The 16,065-nt window shown below is 45.7% G+C and overlaps 1 protein-coding gene across 1 annotated transcript in view; it reads left to right on the forward strand.

Annotated features, from left to right (window-relative positions):
* XPNPEP2 (X-prolyl aminopeptidase 2) overlaps positions 1-12,884 on the forward strand; it is a 36,477-nt gene extending 23,593 nt beyond the window's left edge. The window contains exons 9-15 of the mRNA XM_044682990.1: positions 1,013-1,073; positions 8,589-8,658; positions 9,489-9,593; positions 10,281-10,340; positions 10,921-10,997; positions 11,496-11,585; positions 12,353-12,884. Coding sequence (XP_044538925.1) covers positions 1,013-1,073; positions 8,589-8,658; positions 9,489-9,593; positions 10,281-10,340; positions 10,921-10,997; positions 11,496-11,585; positions 12,353-12,559 — 670 coding nt within the window. The 3' untranslated portion in view covers positions 12,560-12,884. The remainder of the gene's footprint in view (positions 1-1,012; positions 1,074-8,588; positions 8,659-9,488; positions 9,594-10,280; positions 10,341-10,920; positions 10,998-11,495; positions 11,586-12,352) is intronic.
* Positions 12,885-16,065: the final 3,181 nt, after the last annotated feature.

Below are 16,065 nucleotides of genomic sequence, written 5' to 3' on the forward strand. Positions count from 1 at the left end.
ATATATATATATATATTCCTTTTTACAGCCACATAGAGGAGGCGGCCCCCAATCAGAGCCAAAAGCAAGAGCAGGAAAAATTTGGCCCCAGAGAGATGAATCAACCCTTTTCATCCATCAATGAGGGAGGGTGGAGATCATGAGGGGGGCCTAGAGAAAGGGAAAGGAAGCTGGGGGAGTGATGAGTGAGAGGGGATGGTTGGACTTTCAGGCTTACTCACTTCAGGGAGAGGCTGGGTGAATGGTCATCTCTCTTCCTCTTCTTGCCTTCCTCAGAGTGGGAGCATCCCCAGTGACCTGATTCCTGAGAAGCCAGGGACTCTAATCGCTTCCAAGGGAGGAGCTGGGCAGGGAGAGCTCTAGGAACTGAGCAATTTGCCTTGGTGACGTTTGTCCATAGCGACACAGTCAAACAGACAGTATAGCCCAGTGGTTTTGGGGTCAGGAAACCTACTTACCAGTTGTGTGACTTTGTGCGAGTCACTTGACTTTTCTGTGCTTCAGTCTATTCCTCTGTAAAATAAGAAGGGTATTGGACTAAATGATCTCCAAGGTCCTTTTATGTGTGAAGAGCCCCTTCGCCTTAGACATCCACTAGTGAATTTCAATTAAGACAGGACTTACGGCTAACTTTTCTGGAGCACATCCTGGGTATAGGACCCTAGGCAAGTCATTTGACTTCAGCACAATTCTTGCATAGTTTGAGGGAATTTCTCCAGCCGAGAATATCTTCCTATTCCACAAGTCCAGTCCCTATTCCTTCTATCGATTCCATAAAGCAAGCCCACTCCTCCACTCCTGTCCCAGTAATGTAAGACATTAGGATGGCTAACCTTTATCTCCCAACTAGCTCCTCACCAGGTTCCCCGTTTTCAGCTAAGGCTAGGTGGCTCGGGCCCCCATAGCCAATTGACGTCCAGGAGTAGACCATGTTCCCTCACCTGCATGGGCTCCCAGGGACCACAAAGCTCAGGTTAGAAATGTGACCCAAGTGTTTTTTCTTTTCCTACAGGGACGGAACAACAGATATCACCAGGACAGTCCACTGGGGAATCCCGTCTTCTTTCCAAAAGGTACAAGCCAGATCCGAGCATTTCAGCCCAGTCCCCCTACACGGACTTTCTGCTCTCCATTCTGGAGCCTGATCTTACAGAAGTGGGGAGAGATGGAAAACTCCATTCGTTCTCTTTCTATCATTCCTTCCTAGCTCTTCAGGGACGTTACTCCTTTTAACATATTCTCATTCTTTCCCTTTCTTTCTCTCTCCTTGCCTCCTCCTCTCTCCTTTTTTTAACTAATATTTTTCAATTAAGCATCCATTTTCTCTCCATCCTACTTCCCCCTCACTGGGAAAAAAGTGAAAGAACTCCTTGCCATCTATAAGCATCATCATGCAAAATAAACTCCAAGTCCAAAAATGGGGGTCTCCATTGCCTCTCTGGCATTCTTCATGTCTTCTTCCTTTCACAGCCAGACTCCAGCCTCTCCTCCTACTTCTCTTAATGTTCCTTTTGCTATTCTATCTTCCATCTCCTGCCCACTAAGGACTCCCCCAAACCCCTTTTTGGGACCCTTATTTTGTCCTCCACTCCATTGGTGGTCTCATTTGCCCTCACAAGTTGAATCTTTCTGACAGATGCCTTTCACATCTGTCCATTCAGCTCTCGTCTCTCACACCCAGTTACACATTACCCAGCTGCCTACTGGGCGTCCCAAACTCAGTGTGGCCCAAGCAAATTCTCTTCAAAAGCTAGCCTTCTTCCAAACTTCCAGCAAAGGCACCACCATCCCCTTCAGTCACCTACATTCAAAGCCTGAGCCATCTTCATATCCAACCTGTGGCCATTAAAATTAATATACAATAGCTAAATATTATATTTTATAAAGTTTTATTAATAACAAACTAACATAAAAACTAGAGTGAAAAGGTACTAAACTAACTTCAGAGCAAGAAGGAGGAGCTACAGAACTTATACAATGGTGACCACGCAAACATGGACAAAGGGAAAAGCATTGTAGGTAATACAGAAAGGAAGTTTGGATAATGTAGTTTTAGGGATTCAAGATATTTCTAACTATACAAACCATTTTCTAAGCCTTATTGGTGCGATCTCCACGACATCTCTCCCACCTGTCCCCTTCTTGACGCCTACCCGGCTACCACCCTAGGCTGAGCCCTCCTCACCTCTCCCTTGAGTCTTATGGTAATATACTAACTGATTTGGTCTCTCCCCTCTCTGACCCATCCTCCACACGGTTGGACGCAGCCAAAGTAATCTTCCTAGAGTGAAGGTCTGACTTTTCATCCCATCCACCATCAGTGGGTCTCCATTATCCCTAGGAGAAAATGCCAATTCCTCAGCATACCATTGAAAGCCCTCCACAGGCTGGCTAGAGCCTCCTGTCAACCATTTCTCTCCTCCTGACACAGCCACTTAAATAGTTATTTTCTCTTTTGGAAGATGATAGGGTGGTCACCCCCACCACAGCCATCTTTCTCCATGAGACGTTCAAGCTTGAAGAAACCCAACTGATCGATCATTTTCCAGCTGAGGAGATAGGAAAGCCCCATGCCTGGTGTCTCCACAACTCTCCCTAGGCACAAATGCCCCTAAGCTCAAGTGTTCAGGTCCCAGCCACTCAATCCTTGCCCCCATGCCCTGTGGCCTAAGCACTCTCTTCTCCCAGCTGAGTGTGGCCAGGTGGCAGGGGCCTAGAGGCTAGTCAAAATTTGGAAATCGAGTAAAGCTTCAGGTCACCCGCCACATTCACCCCCCCCCAATCTCTCTCTCTCTCCTTCTTCCTTCTCTCTCTCTCTCTCTCTCTCTCTCTCTCTCTCTCTCCTACCTGTCAAGCTTTGGGCATTAATTCTACCTTATCTTCCACAAGAAGGAGGCATCATGGTATCATGGTACAAGGGAACATGGTACATGGCTCTGGAGTCAGAGGAGCTGGGTTCCAATCATACCTTTAAACCATCTTCACTGTATGACCTTGAGCAAGTCCCTTCCTCTCCCTGGGCCACAACTTCCTCCTCTCTTGGACTCAATGGCCGCCAAGGGCCCTTCAGTCTTTAGTTGTAAGATCCTATATGTGATCCTGGACAAGTTCTTTCCCCTCCCTGGGCCACAGTTTCCTCCTCTTCAAAATGAAGAGGTTGGTCTGTGAAGTCCCTTCCAACTCTAGATTTAGGAGGTTGGGTTCTTCATCTATTGAACCTACAGAGTGAGCTCATCCCCATGGCTATGTGGTCCAGATTCTCTTTTTTTTTTTAGAAAAATTTTCCATGGTTACTTGATTCATGTTCTTACTCTCCCCTCCACCACCACCCCCAACCCCCATAGCCAACTCCCATTTCCACTGGGTTTTACATGTGTCATTGATCAAGATCCATTTCCATATTATTGATGTTTGCACTAGGGTGATCATTGAGAGTCTACATCCCCAATCATATCCCCATCAACCCATGTGATTAGGCAGTTGTTTTTCTTCTATGTTCTGCTCCCACAGTTCTTCCTCTGAATGTGGATAATGTTCTTTCTCATAAGTCCCTCAGAATTGTCCTGGGACATTGCATTGCTGCTAGTACAGGAGTCCATTACATTTTATTTTATGTGGTCCAGATTCTTAATATAATATGGAAGGATGTGAGGGCTGAGAGATTTTAGGGATCAGGAATGCTATAAGCCAAACATGCAGAGACAGAAAAGAGTGGAGACCACCTGGCTAGAAGAGAGGTCACTCGTGTAGGGGAGTCATGGGAACTCACATAGGATCAGTGTGGTGGGGTCAGACCATGAATGTCAAACTGAGGAGGTAGGATTTAATCAGACAAGCTGTGTGAGCCTTAGAGGAGAACGGATCTCAGGTGTGACAAAAAGGGCCTGCTCTGGACACAGCCCTCAGTTAAAGCCTGATTTAGGACATCTCAGTGGCAGAGACAAGGCCTAACCATAACCACCACCATCATCACCTAAACTGATTTCTCACAAAGCACTGACATTTGCTAGTCTTTGCCTGAAAAAGACCACACCGTCATGGACTTGTTCTCTGGGGGCTTAGAGTTGCCAGCCTTCCAACACACCCTACAAACTTACACATATGTAGAAATCACAACCTATCAGATTACATCCCAACTTCTCAGTCTAGGATTCAAGGCTCTTTTCTATCTGGAGGAGAAGAAGCACGGGGGGAGAGGGAAGGCACCATGGTGTAAGTATGGATCTTGAGCTAGAAGGAACCTCAGGGTCATTTAGTCGAACCCTCTCATTTTACAGATAAGGAAAGGAGGCCCAGCTAGGGGAAGGGACTTGTCCAAGGTCATAAAGAATCAGTGTCCAGACTGCTAGGGCCCTTCCTTAGAACTTATCTAGTCCATTTCTTTCCTTTTACAGAAGATAAGGAAACTGAGGTCCAGGGAGGGGAAGGGACTTGCCCAAGGTCACAAAAGAAGTTACTGGGTTGAGCTAGGAGTCTGAGTTTTCAGGATAGAATTCTTTCTTTTTTTTCCTTTTTTTATTTAGAATATTTTCCCATGGTTACTTGATTCATGATCCCCACCCCCCACCCCGCTCTTCTCTCCTCCAGAATCCAACAAGCAGTTCCACTGGGTTATCCATGTATCATTGTTCAAAATCTATTTCGATGTTATTCATATTTGCAGTAGAGCGATTCTTTAACATCAAAACCCTAATCATATGCCCATCATACTACATGAGCAATCACATATTTTTCTAATGGATTTCCATTTCCACCGTTCTTTCTCTGGATATGAATATCATTCTTTCTCCTAAATTCCTCTGGATTGTCCTGGGTCATTGCATTGCTGCTAGTAGAAAAGTCTATTATGTTCGATTGTGCCACAGTGTATCCTCTGTGTACAATGTTCTCCTGGTTCTTGTCCTTTCACTCTGCATCAATTCCTCCACTTTATTTATTATTCCTTTCGGCACAATACTATTCCATCACCAACAAATAGCACGATTTGTTCAGCCATTCCCCAATTGAAGGGCATCCCCTCATTTTCCAGGTTTTTTTGCCACCACAAAGAATGCGGCTATAAATATTTTTGTATGTCTTTTCCTTATTATCTCTTTGGGGTACAAACCTAGCAGTAGTATGGCTGGGTCAAAGGGTAGGCAGTCTTCTTTTAAAGCCCTTTGCTCATAGTTCCAAATTGCCCTCCAGAATGATTGGATCAATTCACAACTCCACCGGCAATGCATTAGTGTCCCAATTTTGACACATCCCCTCCAACATTTATCACTTTCCTTTGCTGCCATATTAGCCAATCTGTTAGCTGTGAGGTGTTACCTCCGAGTTGTTTTGATTTGCATTTCTCTAAACAGGAGGGATTTAGAACACTTTTTCATGTGCTTGTTGATAGTTTTTATTTCTTTATCTGAAAACTTCCTATTCATATCCCCTGACCATTTGTCAACTGGGGAATGGCTTGAATTTTTGTACAATTGATTTAGCTCCTTATAAATTTGAGTAATTAGACCTTTGCCAGAGGATTTTGTTATAAAGATTTTTTTCCCAAATTGTTGGTTCCCTTCTAATTTTGGTTGCGTAGGTTTTGTTTGTACAGAACCTTTTTATTTTAATGTCATTATTTATTTTACATTTTATAATTTTTTCTTACTCTTGCTTGCTCTTGAAATATTTTCTTTCCCAGAGATCTGACAAGTATACTATTCTGTGTTCACCTAATTTTCTTATAGTTTCCTTCTTTATATCCAAGTCATTCACCCATTCTGAATTTATCTTGATGTAGGGTATGAGATGTTGATCTAAACCTAATCTCTCCCATACTGTTTTCCAATTTTCCCAGCACTTTTTGTCAAATAGTGGATTTTTGTCCTAATTTTTGGCCAAACTTTGGGTTTATCGTACTCTATCTTGCTGAGGTCATTTACCCCATGTATATTCCATTGATCCTTCTTTCTGTCTCTTAGCCAGTACCATATTGTTTTGATGACTGCTGCTTTATAGTATAGTTTAATATCTGGTACTGCTAGGCCACCTTCCTTCACATTTTTTTCATTATTTCACTTGATATTCTTGATCTTTTGTTCTTCCCGAATGAACTTTGTTATAGTTTTTTCTAATTCAGTAAAAAAGTTTTTGGTAATTTTATAGGAATGGCACTGAATAAATAAATTAATTTGGGTAGAATGGTCATTTTTATTATGTTAGCTCATCCTTCCCATGAGCGATTAATGTTTTTTTATTTAAATATTTTATTCTTTTAGAAAATTTTTCCATGGTTACATGATTCTTGTTTTTACTTTCCCCTTCACGCCCCCCATATCCCACACACATTTCCACTGGTTTTAACATGTGTGATCAATCAAGACTTATTTACATATTATTGATAGTTGCATTGGTGTGGTCCTCTCGAGTCTACATCCCCAACCATGTCCGCATCAACCCATGTGTTCAAGCGGTTGTTTTTCTTCTGTGTTTCCACTCCTGCAGTTCTTCCTCTGAATGTGGGTAGCATTCTTTACCATAAGTCCCTCAGAATTGTCCTTGGGTCATTGCATTGCTGCCAGTACAGAAGTCCATTACATTCTATTTTACCACAATGTATCAGTCTCTGTGTACAATGTTCTTCTGCCTCTGCTCCTTTCACTCTGCATCAATTCCTGGAGGTCTTTCCAATTCACATGGAATTCCTCCAGTTCATTATTCCTTTGAGCACAATAGTATTCCATCACCAGCATATACCACAATTTGTTCAGCCATTCTCCAATTGAAGGACATACACTCATTTTCCAGTTTTTTGCTACCACAAAAAGCGCAGCTATAAATATTTTTGTACAAGTCTTTTTTTTATCTATGATCTCTTTGCAGGTACAAACCCAGCAATGATATGGCTGGATCAAAGGGAAGGCAATTTTTTATAACCCTTTGAGCATAGTTCCAAATTGCCATCCAGAATGGTTGGATCAATTCACAACTCCACCAGCAATGCATTAATGTCCCAATTTTGTCACATCCCCTCCAACATTCATTCTCCCCTGTTGTCATTTTAGCCAATCTGCTAGGTGTGAAGTGATATAAAATGATTTGCATTTATCTAATTATTAGAGATTTAGAACACTTTCTTATGTGCTTATTGATAGTTTTGATTTCTTTATCTGAAAATTGCCTGTTCATGTCCCTTGCCCATTTATCAATTGGGGAATGGCTTGATTTTTTATACAATTGATTTGGCGCCTTGTATATTTGAGTAATTAGTCCTCTGTCAGAGTTTTTTGTTATAAAGATTTTTTCCCAGTTTGTTGTTTCCCTTCTGATTTTGGTTGCATTGTTTTTGTTTGGATCTAGTTTTAATTGTGTGGAAAGTGTCTTGTAGTTGTGTTCATATAATTCCTGTGTTTATCTTGGCAGATAGATTCCTAAGTATTTTATTTTGTCTAGGATGATTTTAAGTGGAATTTCTCTTTCTGACTCTTTCTGTTGGGATGTGTTGGAAATATATAGAAATTCTGATGATTTACATGTGTTTATTTTGTACCCTGCAATGTTGCTAAAGTTGTTGATTATTTCCACTAGCTTTTTAGTTGATTCTCTAGGATTTTTTAAGTAGACCATCATATCATCTGCAAAAAGTGATAACTTGGTCTCCTCACTGCCTATTTTAATACCTTCAATTTCTTTTTCTTCTATAATTGCTACTGCTAGTGTTTCTAGTACAATGTTAAATAACAGAGATGATAATAGGCATCCTTGTTTAGCTCCTGATCTTATTGGGAAGGCTTCTAATTTATCCCCATTGCATATGATGCTTATTGATGGTTTTAGATATATACCATTTATTATTTTCAGGAAAGTACCTTCTAATCCTATACTTTCTAGTGTTTTCGGTAGGAATGGGTGTTACATTTTGTCAAAGGCTTTTTCTGCATCTATTGAGATAATCATATGATTCTTCTTGGTTTGCTTGTTGACATGGCCAATTATGTGAATGGTATTCCTTATGTTGAACCATCCTTGCATTCCTGGTATAAATCCCACCTGATCATAATGAATAACCCTCGTGATCATTTGCTGGAGTCTTTTTGCTAGTATTCGGTTTAAGATTTTTGTATCTATGTTCATTAAGGAGATTGGTCTGTAGTTTTCTTTCTCAGCTTTTGGTCTGCCTGGCTTTGGAATCAGTACCATATTTGTGTAACTCAGAGTTCTTACTGTATCCATAAATAACTTGTGTCTCCCACTTAAGGTTATTTTAAATGTTTTGATGAGTAAACTGAGACATTCTTACACCTGGCTAATGGCAGATCTGGGAAGCCATACACAGAATTGTAGAGAGAGCATTTGGTTGGAATTCTGGATACCTGGATTCAAATCTTGGCTGTCATTTGCTTAGCTGTGGCCAAATTAATTTCCCTCTCTGGGCTTCAGTTTCCTTGTCCATTAAATGAGGAGGTTGGGCTTAGTGATGTCTAAGGTCCCTTCCACTTCTGGTTTTCTCCTCTGTTCCCATGAATATGTTGCCACCATCATGGGCTCACCAACTCCAAGGTCCTGCTGTCCTCATGGATCTTCCGAATGCTAACCAATCCTATCCTCTCTAGGAAGCCTACACTAGAGTGTTGATGGGAAACATTGACCTGTGTAGACTTGTCTTCCCCTCATCCACATCAGGTGAGTCTCAGACACAGATTTGGGTTGAAAGGTTGGCCAGATTGGCCTGTGGTCTCCCTTTCCCCTCTAGGGCACCCACCCTGGGGCTCTATGGCCTTGGGCCTATGCTACCTGATTGATGCCCCATCATCCAGGACTCCAAAGACATCATAGTGCAAGACTTGAACCCCATACTCATGGAGCAGTCTAATAGGGAGCCACAACTCAAGCCTCTAACTCCAGCCAGGTCCAACCCCAGCTCTGTCACTTGTCCCTTGGGTGACCTTCCCACCCATGTAAAATGGGGGGGGAGAGGACAGATGAGCTGGCCCCTAAGGCCCCTGCCAATCCTAGAGGAATGCTGGAAAAGAGCCCTTTTATTAAGTGTGAGACTGTTTCAAAAGTCAGAGGAAAGAGGCTGGAGTAGTTAGAAAAGGCTTCCTGGAGGGAGCTGGGACAGTCAGGTGAGACCTTGAAGGCCAGGTCTGAGGTGCTAGAGAGAAAGAAGGGCCTGAGTCAAACTGAAGGGAGCAAGGCTAGGGGTGGGGTGGCGTGGTAAGAAGGCCAGCCTAGATGGGTCAAGGAAAGAGCCCCAGCAAGAGCTAACCAGGGCCAACCTTGAATGCCAGCCAATTAGCTTAGGATCCATTGCCTTCCCTCCTCTTCTTCTTCCCCCATGTTATCACCATCCTTGATCCTCCTGACCCCAGTAAGTCCAAAGCAGCTAGAAGGTTGGCCTTGGAACAAGGAAGCAAAGAGAGCAGCAGTGGAAGGTCGAGGAAAGGCCAAAGAGTACCTGGCTAGCAGCCACAGCCGGGCATCCCTGACTCTTTTAACCATTTCTCTTCCAGGGCGAGTAGTGGAAGCCTTTGCCCGAAGAGCTTTGTGGAAAGTTGGCCTCAATTATGGACATGGCACAGGGCATGGCATTGGCAACTTCCTCTCCGTGCATGAATGTAGGTGACCTGGCAGGCCAGGAAGCACCCTAGGCTGGGAGCAGGAGCTCTGAGTTTGGGTCTTAGCTGTGTGACCTTGGGCAACTCATTTTACATGTCTGAGCCTCGGTCTCCTCATCTTTAAAATAAAGAGGTCAGACAAGATGGCTTCTAAGGCCCTTTTCTGTTCTGACCTGCTGCTCCCAATCAATCCCCAAGTACCATATGCTCACCCAGGACAGCTCTCCCTTGAAGTCTTGTCCTGAGACACAGTGAGACTGTGCCCTGACTGCCCTCCTCACTCATTCCTAGCCCCATCTGCCCTGCCAGCTCTTACTGAGCCCCCTTTACTCTCACTGCCACTCCCTTTACCTAGGTTATGGTCTCTCCCTTAGCCCCCCTCCTCTCCCTTCCACTAGCCTGACATTTCTTCACCAGTGTCTCCTTGCTCTCACTGAGCCTATCATCCTCTTAGTAGGCCATCATTCCGAGCGCTGCGCTCCCCTTCTCTCCCCTTCCCTGAGCCTGTCATCTCTTTACCAAGCATCTGCCTCCCCTCTGACCCTCCATCATGGAGCTTCTATCTCCCCGAGCCCTCGTCTCCCTCAGCAAGTGGCCTTTGCCAGTGCTGAGCCTCCCACATTGCTCCCAACTCTACTCTGGGCCCCCAAAGATACCCTGGTGACAGTGTCTCTCCTCCCCCTCCAGGGCCAGTGGGATTCCAATCCAGTAACATTGCTATGACCAGAGGCATGTTCACATCTATAGGTATGGCCCCGGCTTCCCCTAACCATGGCCTATGGGATGACTCTTCTCAGCTGGGTGGAGGAACTAGGGGATTGTCCCTCCCCAAGCCTGGTAGGAAGGTGAGGCTGTAATTAGCAACTTGGACCCTGGGGAAAGCAGCAGGAAAGACCCTTCTACGGAACCTCGGAGTTCATTAGGTGAAAATCCTACGAGGAATGACGACAAATTCAGTGTGGTAGGGAGGGACAGGGACGTGGCTGCTGCTGAAGCACTTGGGTTCCATTTGGCCCCTTCTACTTTTCCATGGTCTTGGGGCAAAGTTCAGGTGGCACCTCCCTAGATTTATCTCTGGGCATAGAGGAAACAACACTAGACTTGGAAAGAGAAGAGCCGGGTTCAGCCCCAAGCTATGCTATTGTGAACAGTCACTTGATGCCCTCTCTGAGTCTCCGTGTCATTCTCTAAAATAGTGGAGGCTGGGGCGGGGAGATCTCTAAAATACTTGCAACTGAAAATCTATGATCCTGTCATGCCAGCCCAAGGGCTGGCCCCTAACCCCCTGCACCCCTATGCATTCCCACTGCTTTATCTTTGCCCCCAGAACCCGGTTACTATCAGGATGGAGAGTTTGGAATCCGCCTCGAAGACGTGGCCCTGGTAGTAGAAGCCCAGACCAAGGTAACTCGCCTTTGGGCCTATGCCAAGGATATGGCCAAGTGTGGTGATGGCCATGGGCTAAGTGGCTGGGAAGGGAAAGGCAGCGAACAGGCATTTCTTGTGAATCCTCCTTGGCTTACTAGAAAACAGGTGGAATTCCTCAGCCTTTGGGAGATGGAGGGGAGAGGTGGGTGCTAAAATCTGGGGAGCTGTGAAGGACGGGAAGCCCATTACACTGAAAATAAGTTACTGCCCAGAGGCCTTCCTCTGAGCGAGCAAGTCGCTTCCCTTCTCTAAAACTGTTTCCTCATCTGTCTCATCCAGTAAAATAGGAGCTTTTGTTCTCATTACTGTTGTTACTATAAGCTGGTGGTAGAGAGCCAAGCTCCCAGAAGCGCCTGTCCCACTCGGCACCCTCTGGTCCTGAGGTGAATTTGGACAGACACCTTGCTTTGCCTCACCTGCCTCCACCAGCCTTCACCTCCTTACCCTCCTCCCGATTTCTCTTCTGCCCTCCAGTACGGTGGATCCTACCTGGCCTTCGAGGTGGTGTCTCTGGTTCCCTACTGCCGGAACCTCATCAATACTAGTCTGCTGCTGCCAGAGCAGGTAAGAGCCCCATTCTAGAAGCCTCCCCACCCCTTGCTCAGAGTTAGTCCTGCCCCTAGGCAGCGAGGGTCACACAGGTGCTCTGACCTCTGCTATTTACTTTGGTCAAGCCCCTTCCCCTCCCTGGGCCTCTATCCACTCCCTAGGCAGAAATGGAGGATCTACAGAGTTGGTTCTAGGTCTGACATCCAATATTCTATGGCCCAAGGGCTCTCCTAGTTCTGACACTATAGGGTTCCCTAAGTAGCTGCATAGACATACCCACCTTGCCAGCCTTCCTTAGCATTGCTTTCGCCTCTGTCTTGGTATCAGAATACCAGTGGAAAGAGCACTGGTTTGGGGAGGAAAAGGGAGTAGCTTCGTCTCTGACACAGACCACCTATACGACACTGGGCCAGTCCCCTTACCCTCCTTGGCCTCAGTTTTCCTCTTTTGTAAAAGGAAGTTGGATTCAATAGCCTCTAGCTTTAAATCTGTGATCCTGTGACACTGTGGTCAATGAAGTCCCTAATGGTTTCCATATTTGTCAGGAGAGGAACACTGTCTCAGGAAGGCCTCTGTGAAAATGTCCTTGCTTGAGAAGGGGTGGAAGGATGGTTCTGGTCCTCATTCAGTAACTCACATATTGGGAAAGCAGAGTCTGGCCTGAGTGGGGTAGAAGAAGGAACCATAGGGGAGGGTCTGGGGGTTAGGATCTTGAGATGGCATCATTTGGCTTTGAACCTCCTTGGCTCTTACCGTTCTGCCTTCTCCTTGGCAATCTCCAGCTTGAGTACCTGAACCAGTACTATAAGACGATCCAGCAGAAAATTGGCCCCGAGCTGCAGCGACGAAACCTGGAGGAAGAGTACCAGTGGCTCCTGAGGAACACTGAACCCCTAACTGGCAGCAGCAGTTATACCCACCTTCCTGCATCACTGACCGTCCTGGTGGCAGCCACCCTCGTGTCTACCCTGGGCCAAAGCCTAGCGTGAGGAGCCCCCCACAACCCCCCAGGGCTGAGCTGGGCACCGAAAGTTCAAGCCACCTGCCTCCAAACCTTAAATTTGCAACCTTCGGGGAAGAACCCCCCCCAGATTGAAAGTTGTGTTTCCTCTCACCCCCTCCCCACCCCCCAATCTAAGGCTTTTCCATCCTGAACTTCCTGACCCTGGCCCCAGACCAGGATGTTCTGCCCAAAGGAGTCCAGATACTTCCCAGGATTCTAGGCCTCTGGGCTAGGAGTCTAGTGAAAGATTTACTTTTTTAAAATTTTTTTAATATTTGCTCTCATTTCTCAAATAAAAAAAAAGAACAGAGGTCTCTGTCTAGAGTCAGAGGGCTTGGGTTCAAATCCTGACTCCACTACTTACTACTTATGTGACCTTGGGCATGTCACATCCTTTCTGAGCCTCAGTTTTCTCATCTGTCAAATGACCTAAGGATTGAACTAAATGACCTCAAAGATCCCTTCCTTGTTCTAAATCTCTTCTCTTATGATCTCCCCTACAAAGAACCCTCCCTTGTAACAAGTTAAGCAAAACAAATCAGCATGGCAGCCATGTGGGATGAATTAGGCCCCATTCATCCAACACGTTGGGAAGCATGTTTCACTAACAGTCCTTGGAAGTCATGAGTGGTCACTGTACCAATTGGTTCCAAGTTTTCCATTGTTTTCCTTTACATCACTGTGAGCAGCATGTAAATGGGGTTGTGGATTTTGCTCACTCCCTCTGCAGCATCAGTTCATATAAGTCTTCCTAAGTTTCTCCAAATTCTACCTATTTGTCATTCTTACAAGGTAATCATGTTGCCTTACATTTGTACACCATGGCTTCCTCAGTCAATCACTGGGCACCCACTTTCCTTCTAATTCTTTGTTGTTCCACAGATTCCAGAGTCAGATGATTTGAGTATGAACTCTACCTCTGAAACTTATTCTCCTTCCTGGGCCTTAATTTTCTCTTCTCTAAAATAAAGGAGTTGGACAAGATGATTTCTCTTCCAGCTCTAGATTTAGGATCCAAATATAGGATTCTAAAATTCTAATCTTGGGTACTAAAATGATCCTTGGGACAAGACTAAAGCAGGAGGTTGGGTTGTCTTGGAATCTAGTCAGTCTAATATAGAGCCCTAGGATTCTAGATCTCTAGTCTAAGACCTAATTTTAGATCTCTAGTCTAAGAGTAGGCCAGGGTTCTAGAATTCCAGCCAAGACTTCTAGAACTCTGGAATCCATCCCTAGCATGCCAAGTCATGGAAAGGAATGTCCAGAGCTCAGACCTCTGTCACTACTTCCTCCCTGAGCCAAGGTCAGCCAAGCAGAGGTCTGCCAGGTTTCCTCCAGGTGACTTCTTTTTTACTTGTTCTGTTTGGTCTGAGTTGGTTCTCCCGCAGTCTTTTGGCTTTCTAGCAAAGGTTTCCTTGGCTTCGGGGACCTCCCACTGCCTCCCATTTTTGGCTTCTGGAGGACTCCCCCCATTTCCAACCATAGTGGGAAGAGGAGTGAATTCTTTTTGGACCAGCTCAGAGCAGTGTCATCCCTTGCTGGGGCTTCCTTTTGACCTGAGCTCCCAGGCCTTTTCTCAGCACAGGTCTACCTTCAGCTGGTGCCAAGTGTTGCCATCACCTTCCTATCCCCACTGCCAGCTCCCTCTCCAGCCCTACGCCTTTGCCTATCCTTGGAATTAATTGCAATGCAAGAAAGGTTTAAGGAGAAAGGAGACTGGAAAGGGGGCAAAACAGGATAGAGGAGGCTAGAGCAATAAGGAGGCTGGAGGGGGAAGGAGGCTAGGGCGGGGAAAGGAAGCCAAAGGGCAGGAAAGAGAAAGAAGGTGATGGGGCAGGGGGAAGGCTAGGAGGTTCTACAGTGTGTTAGAGGATCTAACCAGAGAACTGTAGAGCTGAAGGTAGCTTAGAACAGGGAATGCCAAAACCTGGACGGAATTTAGAAGGGAGAATGTCCGAATTGGGAGGGACCTCTGAATATGGAATGTCAGGGCTGCAGAAAAATCTTTAAACACTAAGTGTCAGAGCTAGAATAACCTTAGAAAAGGACACAAAATGTGAGAGCTGAAGGAGACCTGGGAAATGGTCGAGCCCCACCAGAAGGAAAGAAAAGGATTTGCCCTTTCTTTTTCTGTAGCAAATTAGCATGAGGGCTAAGACTCAAACCCAAGTCATGCCTAAGTTCCTAGTCCAGTGATCTCACTACTGTAAAAAGCTTCTCCATGGAAACCACATCAAAAACATTCAGTTAGGATCAAGTGCCAGGAGTAGGAATATGGGTCAGGAGCCAATGGCAGTCCTAACCTCTGCCCTTCCCCAGCAATCCGTATCTTATGACAAAGAATTTTTTAAAAAAGAAACATTTCAGGGACTTCCGGTTAAGATGGCAGCAGAGTAAGGAGCAGCTGCTCGATCTCTCCTGACTGAAGCATACAGGACTCCTCAAGGGGACATAAAAGCGAACCCAGACGAACAAAGGAACCCCACAACAGGGCGCAGCATTGAAGGTACGCAGAATCGGGGCATTTCCACGCTATAAAGGGGTGAAACAGCTCTCACTAAAACGCGAGAGGAAGAAGCCCCTCCCCCACCCTCCACACCACACACCTCGCACAATGCCAAGGCCAACGCTCAAGAGTGAAAACAGGACTGGGGCAACCAGTAAATCACTAGCAGCCCCAGGGCTTGTACCTGTGTACCTGTGTGCTGCAAGGCGAGGGACCCCAAGTGGCTGGGGGGCACGCACGGACTTTCCCTGAGTGTCCACTTGGGTGAAAGCACAGCCTCAGGCCGGGACAAAAGCCCCTAAAAAGGAGGCCTTTCCCAAGTGCTGAAGGCATCGCCTCAGGTGCGAATAAAGATCTCCAGCCCACGGACTTTCCCTAGCTTCTGCGGGGGTGAAGGCAGTGCCCTAGGCTTGAATAAAGATCTCCAGCCCAGGCTTGGACCTCCAGTGAGGACCCGGTGTGGACCAGAGGGTGGCTGTGGAAGCAGCCCCAAAGACTGCTGAAGGAGCCTTGGGCAGAGGGGCAGACGGGGAACTACCAGGAGGCCTGACCCCGAGGACAAGGAGACTGGAGCCCCGGGAGCTTAGAAAACGCAGGCAGACCCTGAGTGTGAAGACAAATTGGAAAAGGGGCGGGGCTAACGATGGCAAGCCAAGAACTCCAGAGGAAGAAAAAGATTTTCAAGAAAAACTCTGGAACACTCAACAACTTTTACACAGAGAAAATCCAGACAACAGAGGAGGACAAACAAGTATCCAAACCTTCCCAAAACAATGAAAACTGGTCACAAGCTATGGAAGAGTTCAAAACTGAGATTTTGAAGAAGATGGAAGAGATCTGGCAAGAAAATAACAGTTTAAAAGGCAGAATTTTGCAATTGGAAAGTGAGGCTCAGAAATCAAATGAACTGATAAGCAAATTGAACACCAGAAATGACCAGATTGAAAAGGAAAACCAGTCCCTAAAGGCTAGAATTGAACAATTAG

This window comes from Gracilinanus agilis, chromosome X (assembly GCF_016433145.1).
Source record: "Gracilinanus agilis isolate LMUSP501 chromosome X, AgileGrace, whole genome shotgun sequence".
In the NCBI taxonomy this organism is placed as follows: domain Eukaryota; kingdom Metazoa; phylum Chordata; class Mammalia; order Didelphimorphia; family Didelphidae; genus Gracilinanus; species Gracilinanus agilis.